This window comes from Capsicum annuum, chromosome 4 (genome assembly GCF_002878395.1).
Source record: "Capsicum annuum cultivar UCD-10X-F1 chromosome 4, UCD10Xv1.1, whole genome shotgun sequence".
In the NCBI taxonomy this organism is placed as follows: domain Eukaryota; kingdom Viridiplantae; phylum Streptophyta; class Magnoliopsida; order Solanales; family Solanaceae; genus Capsicum; species Capsicum annuum.
This window is the reverse complement of record NC_061114.1, coordinates 164,123,002-164,132,944: the sequence shown is the minus strand read 5'-3', so window position 1 is coordinate 164,132,944 and position 9,943 is coordinate 164,123,002. Positions and strand designations below refer to the sequence as shown.

At 32.2% G+C, this 9,943-nt stretch overlaps 1 protein-coding gene across 1 annotated transcript; it reads right to left on the bottom strand.

Moving 5' to 3' along the window:
* Positions 1–1,146: 1,146 nt before the first annotated feature.
* On the bottom strand, positions 1,147–2,113 carry LOC107852481 (metallothionein-like protein type 2). Its single transcript, XM_016697505.2, has 3 exons — positions 1,932–2,113; positions 1,575–1,646; positions 1,147–1,459 (listed from the first exon to the last, which is right to left on the bottom strand). Exons 1-3 carry the CDS (start codon positions 1,994–1,996, stop codon positions 1,369–1,371), a joined length of 228 nt encoding a protein of 75 aa, XP_016552991.1. The 5' UTR covers positions 1,997–2,113; the 3' UTR covers positions 1,147–1,368.
* Between the last annotated feature and the right edge of the window lie 7,830 nt (positions 2,114–9,943).

The window sequence follows — 9,943 nt, the reverse complement described above, 5'->3', positions numbered from 1 at the left end:
TCTATTCACATATATACACTCTATTCTATGTATATGTAATACTTTAAATGAAATATACTACAATATATATACGTTACAATATATATTTGTATAGTTATATACAATAATTTATAAAATATATACACATATATACGTTAAATGTACAAGTCTATAGAAGATCTATTCACATATATAAACTCTATTCTATGTATATGTAATACTTTAAATGAAATTTACTACAATATATATACATTACAATATATATTTGTATAGTTATATATACTAATTTATAAAATACATACACATGTATACGCTAAATATATCAGTCTATAGAAGATCTATTCACATATATACACTCTATTCTATGTATATGTAATACTTTAAATGAGATATACTGCAATATAGATACATTACAATATATATTTGTATAGTTATATACTAATTAATAAAATATATACACATGTATACATTAAATATACATGTCTATAGAGGATCTATTCACATATATACACTCTATTCTATGTATATGTAATACTTTAAATGAAATATACTATAATATATATATACATTACAATATATATTTGTATAGTTATAGACTAATTTATAAAAAAAATAAAAATTATTAAAAAAAAAAAAGATTTCTGGCCGGGCCGGTTAATCAGCAGACCTGGACCGGACTAGGTTTGGGCCGGGTTAACAAGACCCAAATAAAAAAATAACCGGCCCAGGACCTGGAAGCCTAAAGCCCTAGGGCTTATTGGGCCGGGCCGATTTATTTAAGTAGGCCGGGTAGGGCACTTGACAGCCATAGTTTAAAGATTGCTTTTATAGATGACGATGCTCTGCTCCTGCTAGTTGATTCCCATCGAGGTGCACAACTACAAATTAATATGTCTAAACTTCTAAAATCGGTTAATTTTAAAATGAATTTCTTTTAAAGTCTTTTTCTAAAAGTACTTCTTACTCAAAGAGTTTGTGTTTGAGCAATTAACTTTACAAATATTTTTAAGAAATAGTATTTGGCCAAAACGTTTAAAAAAGTGTACTCAAATATTTTTTCCTCAAAGATATTTTTTTTGGTAAATATAAACATTTAATTAAAAAGATAGTTTTAACCTCTCAAAACCTTGGTCAAAACAGGCTATGTCGCAAAGTGATCTCTAAACGAAGGAAGGAATTAACACACTTATATAATTGTATATATGTGATGATATATTTCTGTTACACCCCTAATTCAAATCCCACTACAGAACATAACAAACAAGAAAGACACAAACCTAAGAACTGATGATCGATGATCATGATCAGTTTCATGGTTGTTGTATTATTATTACAAAAAGCTTTTAGAACACCACACAACTCCACTTTTTTACTGTGGGGATCAGTAAATTAACAATTGCAAGGATCACAAGTTCTGTTTGATCCACCTTTGCACGCATTTCCACCTTCTCCTGCTGCTTTCTCCCCAACGCTTCCATAGCTGCAACAATTTTTTTCATGTAGTAATATTTTTTAGCCTTCTTAATTTCTATATATATGTGTGTCAGTGTGTGTGTTTTAAAAAAAAAGAATGTAAAGTGGGAAAATGGGCGTACTTGGTCATAGGTGCAACACCTTGAATGATAGTAAAGGTAGCAGATTTCTCCACGTCGGGGTACATTCCACATCTACAATAATATCATCAACAAACACAATTTTTTTTTTTTTTTCTATATACGTGAATTTTGTTTAAACTCATTACATTTGACTCGGAATTATATATATACCAAGAACAATATCCTAAACTAGTAAATTTAGACAAGATCAAGGAGTTGCTCAACTAGTAAGCCTCTTTTACGTTTAACTCTAAGGTTGTAAATTTGAATCATCAAAGAAATAAAGGTGAAACTCGTAGGAGAGGAAGACTTGAACCCAAGCATATTAATAATTATACTGAATCAAATTAAATTTACGCTCCACAGCCACTGCCGCAGTTGCAGCTAGATCCGCAGCCACAACTTCCACCACAGCAAGACATCTTTTCCTAATTTGTTGTTGAAAAGGAGAGATTTGTTGTAAAAGAAATTTAGTGAATAAAGCAAGTTGTTGTAGTTGTGATAAAAGTTGAAGCATAGAGCGGGGCTTTTACAGGACAAATGAGGATATAATTGGTGGTTATGTGCTTGATACGTTGACAAATGGAAATTTGTATACTCTCTCCGTTTAAAAACGAATGACCTACTTTTCTTTTTAATTCGTTTAAAAAAGAATAATTTTTTTTCTTTTTGACAATACTTTAATTTCAACTTTGCACATGTTAGTTTAGGACCACAAGATGGGCATTTTGGTACATTTGACACAACTTTAATTTAAGGTCATAAGATTCAAAAATCTTCTTTATTTTCTTAAACTTTAATTTGGGCTAAGTCAAAGTAGGTCATTCTTTTTTAAATGGAGAGAGTACTATTTTCTGTGTCAACTTTTACTGGTTCGTATTTAATTCGTTACTAAACAATAAATGTTGAGAAATGAATATGGTATTTAACAGTGGCGGAGCCAAAATTTTCGTTGAGGGGGTTAATAAGTAAATATACGGACTAGTCGAAGGGGATTCAACATCTACAACAACAGCAACATACCCAGTGTATTCCCACCTAGTGGGGTCTGGGGAGGGTAGAGTGTACGCAGACCATACCACTGCCTCAAGAGAAGTAGAGAGGTTGTTTCCGATAGACCCTCGGCTTAGGATCAATAATAGTATAACAAATACAAAAAGTAAGCGGATACAAACTAGTATGGTATACAAAATAAACTAACAGTATAACAAACACACAAGATAAGTGCATAATAAAATAGTACGGGATGCAAAAAAGCCAACACCGCTAGCCCCAAAAACTATAGCCCCACCACTACGAACCAGAAACTCCAGACCCAAATGAGCACTCCCCTATTACTACCGCCGTGCTCCCGCCCCCTAACCCTCAACCCTAATTCACGTCCTTCACACATTCCTATCAAGAGTAATGTCCTCTGTAAGCTGTAATTGCTCCATATCATGCCTAATGACCTCCATCCAATATTTCTTCGGTCTACCTCTAGCCCGCCTAAAATCATCCATAGTCAAAGTCTCACACCTCCGTACTGGAGCATCAGGGCACCTCCTCATCACATGTCCGAACCAGCGTAGCCTCACTTCTCGCAACTTATCCTACACTGAGGCAACTCCCACCTTCTCCTGAATAATCTCATTCCTCACCCTATCTTTCCTGGTATGTCCACACATCCATCGCAATATTCGCATCTCCGCCACCTTCACCTTTTGGATGTGGGAGTTCTTAACTGGCCAACACTCCGCTCCATACAACATCGTTGTAGAACTTACCTTTAAGCTTCAGGGGCACCTTCTTATCACAAAGGACTCCCGAAGCGAGCTTCCACTTCAACTACCCTGCCCCAATACGATGCGTAAATCCCCGTCAATCTTACCATTACCCTGAATTATAGACCACAGATACTTGAAACTCTCCCTCTTCTGGATGACCTGAGAGTCTAGCTTCACAACCGCTCCATCTTCTTGCGACATCTACTACATATATATAAAATTATTTTTGATCATGTAAAAATAGTATAATCTTCCGACGAAGGGGGTTCGGATGAACCCTGACTTCAATTTGGCTCCGCCACTGGTATTCAATATAATAACAAAGGTAAAATATATAAGAAATAATAAATTATCTTTTAATTTTTTAAACTAAACAAGTAAAGTTACGCAACTATTTTTAATACATTGAAAGATGGATGCGGGGAGTAATGTTTAATAATTTGCAGAAATATCTACTACATTTATTTAGAGGGGAAAGACATGAAGCTTGCTGCCATAGAGTGGAAAATAGAATTGATCAGCCAACAATGGTGGGTCCTTGAGATTAAATATGTAAAACTGGACCTTAATTAATTAGGTATTGGCTATATAACTATTTAATCTACATTTCTGTTTAGCAGGAAAAAATGACTTTTAACTTCTCATTTTAGGTGACATAGTTTTCTTATTAACTCATCTAAAAAATTAGTTTAGTTAAGGTAACTCAACAAATTATCACTAATGATACTGTGGAATGCTAAAAGTTTTTTAGCTTAGAATTAGAGGTCTCGAATTAGAGCTATCGGAATAAATTTCCTTTGATTGGAAGCAGTAAGACCTCTTATATAAAGTGAGTTTTTATGGAATAAATTTAAATTATTGGACCAATACAATAAATTATTTGGCACCGAATAGCTAACAAAAAAGTTAACTATTCTAATTTTTTTTTTGGTTCTCATCCGTCATTTCGATGTCCGCATTGGAGTCCCGACTAATCCGGATCACGCGTTGCGGGGCCTATTAAGGTGGCAGCACTCCAAACAAAGTTCTCTCCATGCCCAGGGTCGAACCCTCGACCTCTGGTTAAGGGTGGAGCAGCCCCATCCACTGCACCACAACGCATGTTGGTTTCTAATTTTGTTCTCAAAGGTAAAGAATATTATTAGGGATGTGAAAAATCAAATCCATCAACAAATCACATCAAAAATGCTATTAATTTATTGTTATTAGGTTATTGTGTTAATAATTTTTTAATGCTACTATAAATTATTTTATTAGGTTATTGGTTCGATTTTAATTTTTTGTTATTGGATTATTAGTTTAACCAATAACCCAATAAAAATATACTAAATTATTACTTTACCTCCCCCCCCCCCCTGCATCCATATATATATATGCATCACGTAGGATTTTGACTACAATAAAAGTTTAATTTTATTTCATGTTAGTTGCTACTATTTTTTTTATGTGAATTTTCTTATCGGTTAAACTGAACCGTTAAAGACTAAAAATCGATAAGTCAAAAATCAATAAAAGATATCTTATTAATTTGGTTATTGATTTAGTATATATAAAAACTGAAAACCAATGAATCAAACTGATAATACATAAAACTGAATAAAATTGACCGATATGCACCCCTAATTATCATCGTATGAGCACGTAAGTTAAAGTATCAACCTATTATTTTAAGTTTAAAGGTTACTAAATGTTAGTTTGATACTCCCTACGTGTAAAAGCATTTATTTTTTTAGGTACTACCTTCGTCTTAAAATATTTATTGTGTTTCTATTTGCATGCATTTTAAAAAAATTAATCAGCAGGAAGGTGTGTTCGAGTACTATTTTATCATTATTTATATCTGTAAATATAATGTTTGTCATTGAATATTTACTCTTTATGTGTCATAATTGAGGTTTGTAGCTTTTAAAAATCATTACTAATACGGGTAAAAAGAAAAAATCTTAAACTTTTAAAATAATTAAGTATTTTGATATATATACTTTTAACAACCACGATAAGTATTCTGATACTACAGAGATTATAATTTGCATTTATCCCTAAGGTCAAAAATCAAGATGAACATTTATTTTCAATTCCAAATACTGACATTTGAGTTGGGCATCAATCTAGGATTTGTTGACATTTGAGTTGGGCATCAATCTAGGATTTGTAGACTTTTAAACATATTAAATATCCAATTGGTATCGATTGTTGGTGACATGACGTTAATTTTGTTCCATTTTATAATTTCTAAAAGCATCGACACGACCATATTCATTTTGCTATCTCAATCAATCTAACTAGGCATATATTTGGAGTTCTTAATTTTTAGATTCTTGAAAAACTCAGCAACATAATAAACAAAGAAAATGGTCTTTGTTAAATTCTCCGAATATATCAATTCATGTGATAGCATTAGGACTTTGTCAAAGAGGTTCTAAGATTTTAACTATTACAAAAACTTGCACTAGCAAGTAGGTAGGAGCACAAAACTTATAAAATGAGCATGATTTATTTTTGGTATAATGGAAAAGACAAAAAGTTACATCTGTTGAAAAATACATTGCTGTTTAGGTGAGGAAAAGACATATCATATCTTCGAGAGCGTTTTCTCAAATCACCAAATCTTCATCGATATGTTGGTTCATATCTCTGTTCAGATGTATTTGATAAAGATCTTGTTAGCATTTAATAAGTATCTTGCAATTGTATGAGGCTCTTTTTGTGAGACAAAAAGTAAAGCCAAATAAGGAACCTCACCCAATTAATGTCAATTGTATGATGTAAAAATAGTAAAAGTCTATACAATACCAAAAATTATAATGCGATGGGATGATAAAAATATTTCCGCCCTTAATTACAAGAGATTTCAAGTTCAATTATAAAAACTAAATTCTCTTTCATAAAGAACGTTAAAACCCTTCCTATTGAATTTTTTTATTATACTACAAATTTGAGTAAGTCATGTTACTGAGTTTCGAATAATAAACTAGGAGATGCTCACAAAAGTCCTTCTCCATACTTGTATTTCCAGCCATCCAATATGGTGTTTTTCAATCAATATAGCTCTCACATCATATCTTTTGCGTAGAGAGAAACATGCTACTATTTCTTACACGATAAAAGTTTGAAAATTGATCTTCTTTTTCTAAAGTCTTCTGGTGAGAACTTATTCACATTATCAGTTTTAAATTTGGATAAAGGAAAAGGGTTGTCGTGGATAAATTGAAAACATTCTCTCTAGCTATCACATAAAAGCAAGAGTTCTATGTACATTTTGTTCTCTTCAAATCTTACTTGTGGAACTACATTGAGTTTGTTGTTGTCATATTCTTCTTGTACAACTCCTATAATTCGCTAATCTAATTGGCTCCAGCACATTATGGACTATATAATATATAAGTCATACAAAACATCAAGTTAATATATAACATTAATTAGCTATTTATGGAATTGTTTAAACGTTATGAGGTACTATTGTGTATGTATAAGAAACCGCCTTTAGATAGTTTCAACTCTTTTGAAAGCTCTGAAAATGTAACCAATTTGTTTATTCATAACGTGATAAAACAATAAAATACCAAAGTCCAGAAGAAAGGCTTTTCTTTGTCTTCTTTTCATCAAGGTGGTGTCTAGATAAAGCTTGTGATCATCTCTATAATTTCATTTCATATGCTTACTGGTGAAATCAAAAATTTCATTAAGGTTTTTCAAGATTTTATACACACTTTAATTTGTGTAATTTTCTACATATATAGTAGTATAATATTTCGAAAAAGGTTGTTCAACTGATCATCCTTTGCAACATGTAGCTATGCATTGTTGCTCCCTTCCACCAACACTATCTAATACTTAGTAACTTTTGTCTATATTGGAATTTAACCGTGATCTAAGGTTTGCACTCAATTCATCGATCGCTAGGCTATACCCTTAAATGTCAAAAGAAAAGTTAACCCTGGCCTTTTGGTACCAAAAGAAGGTTATTGTGATTGAAAGGTATTACATTTTCAAGGGAAAAGATATGAAATCGTTGCGCCCAAGTGCACACGCAAGTGTATGTGGTTCCGCCAACTAGTAAAGTGGCATTTTTTCAAGTCAAGTATTGAACCCATAAGGACTTGTGTTAACAAATATCTAATTCAAGTTTAACTATTGAGATTAAATTGGTGCAAAGGTAACCAAAAGAGTTGGAAGTTTAAAACTAAAGTAAACTTAACAATGCGGTAAATTAAAGGTCTTAGACAATCAATGAGGACAAACCTAGGTTTAAGGCTCTACAAAAAATGATACTATGATATTGAGCTTCATTGGTTAGGTTACTTATCTTGGTTGTTGATTCGGGGGATTAATATTATGACTATGGTCTTCCAAGCCTCTAATCACCTATCTAGCTTAACCCCACAACTATATCATTGAGTGGGAATGTGGCAACTAAGTTAGATGCATTTATATTTCATCCCATCAGTGAACCAAATAGGGCACTTAGGTATATTCTTATCCTAAATGCAAATTATAACTTCATTCTGTAGAAGATTACAATCCTATTCTATTTACCTCACCTTTTATCCCCTTGTTCTTCCTTCCAGGCTCACAAGATGACAATAAATATATTTTAAGGATAGTGAATTCTTAAAATAGTAATAAAAAGGATAAATAAACAATCAAATATGATAAATAATCAAAACCAAATCAATTCATAACAAGAGTAATCATGTTCTTGGCCTTAACCTTGGAAAAGGGGTGTTTAGCCGCTCATGAATATAACCGCAATCATAACGATTGAATACATGTTAAAATCCATAAAAAAAATTTAATGAAATAAAAATCCTAATTTAAGTGTTTTCCAGCCTCCCTTAAAGTTTTAAGGTCTTCCAAGGTGTGTAACATAATGTTTAAGGGTCCTATTTATACTAGGATACAAGTTGCCGATTTTGACATAGCAGCGTACCATGCCCATATCATGGTGCCTAACAAACCTAATAAGGCACCTAATGTTCGTGGCACATCAATGACTAAAACGTCCGTTTTTTTGTCAAATTTTGTTCCATGTGTTTGTCCATTCTTTACAAGCCTTGTGGTGTTGTTTCTACTTGATTTACAGCTTGTGTATTATCTATATATCATCATAATCAACTCACCAAGAATCCTATGGTATCAAAAACCACGTATTAGATCTCAAAACGACATACATTCAAGACTATGAACTAGAATCTTAGGCAAAGAGTACTAACTTTTGTCTTTTCATCTTAGTGTTTTGTCTCTTAGCTTATTTCAATTGAAACTAAAATACTATAAACAAGATATTCCACACATAATTATACAATCATATCCTTAGTAACTCATTATGTACACTATAATCTATCGAGATCAACTAGAAAAACACATAACTCAAGCAAGTAACACAAGTTTTCTAGTCTAAACTCTAAGTGATCAAATTGATTCCAAACTTATTTAAAACACACCTTAAACATTGTAATCAAGTAGTTTAACACTTATATGATCAATTATACAAATATTTCCTCATTAAGCACAAAATAATACTCAAAACAAAGCTAAATAAGCCCAGATAGCAACACTGAGGTGCATAAATCCACCTCAGATAAAAAACAAACAAACCAAATGACAAAGCGTACTAGATGTCCAAAAAACCAACATCGTGATGAATAACTATACTATGACCATATAATTTTAGTTTGTATGATAATTATCCATTGATAAACACTAGCATCCTTGACCAATATCTTTCTGTTCTCATATTAATTTCTATTAAAGACAACAACACCAGTGCCTGGACAAAGTTAGCACATAATAGAAGTCCTAGTTGTAGTCAATTCCTAGTTGTATTTAGCTATTTGATTCCTAGTAAATTTTGGAGTAGTTGTTTCTAGGTAATTAACGTAGTATTTGGCAGTTTTTTGTTTCCTAGTCAATTTTGGGGCAGCATTAGGTCTCTGAAATACGCCTATTTAAGAGATGTTATTTACTATAATAAATAATTACTTTTAGTTGTGTTCAACAATCTGGTATGAGAGCCAGTAAAAAATTATAACTGCTTAATGAAAGGTTGTTTTTGTTCTCACGCAATTGGTAATATGTAGCTAGTAGGAGTTGGTGGTGGAATTAAGAAGCTCAACAATCAAAACTACTATACATGGTCAATGTGTATGATGTCTTATATGCAAGGAAAAGACTTATGGGAGGTCATCAATGTTAGTTGGCTTGAAAACAACAAATAGAAGATACAACTGGTACATTGAGAAAGTGGACCATAAAAATAGGAAAATCAATATTTGTTTAGAAGACAACCATTTAAGATGATTTTTTGGAGCATATTCGAGATACCAAGACTCCAAAAGAAGCATAGGACATTATTACGACTCTCTTCACAAGGAAGAATGACATGAGCCATCAACTTCTAGAAAGAAAGCTATTATTGATAGCTCAACATGATCTGACAATTACTCAATACTTTAACAAGGTGAAGATGTTGTGCTATGAAATTTTTGAGTTAGATCTAGAGAAAGCCATTGGATAAACCAGGATAAAAAAACTAATTGTTCATGGTTTGAGGCTCGAGTTTAGTATTTTTATTGTTGTTATGCAAGGATCACTGAAATAATT

Excerpts from the sequence above, each read along its gene's own strand:
- LOC107852481 (XM_016697505.2), bottom strand. The coding sequence starts at position 1,996 with ATGTCTTGCTGTGGTGGAAGTTGTGGCTGCGGATCTAGCTGCAACTGC. Across the intron at positions 1,647-1,931 it reads TGCGGCAGTGGCTGTGGAGC|ATGTGGAATGTACCCCGACG; the intron begins GTAAATTTAATT and ends ATATTATTGTAG. Across the intron at positions 1,460-1,574 it reads GGTGTTGCACCTATGACCAA|CTATGGAAGCGTTGGGGAGA; the intron begins GTACGCCCATTT and ends AAATTGTTGCAG.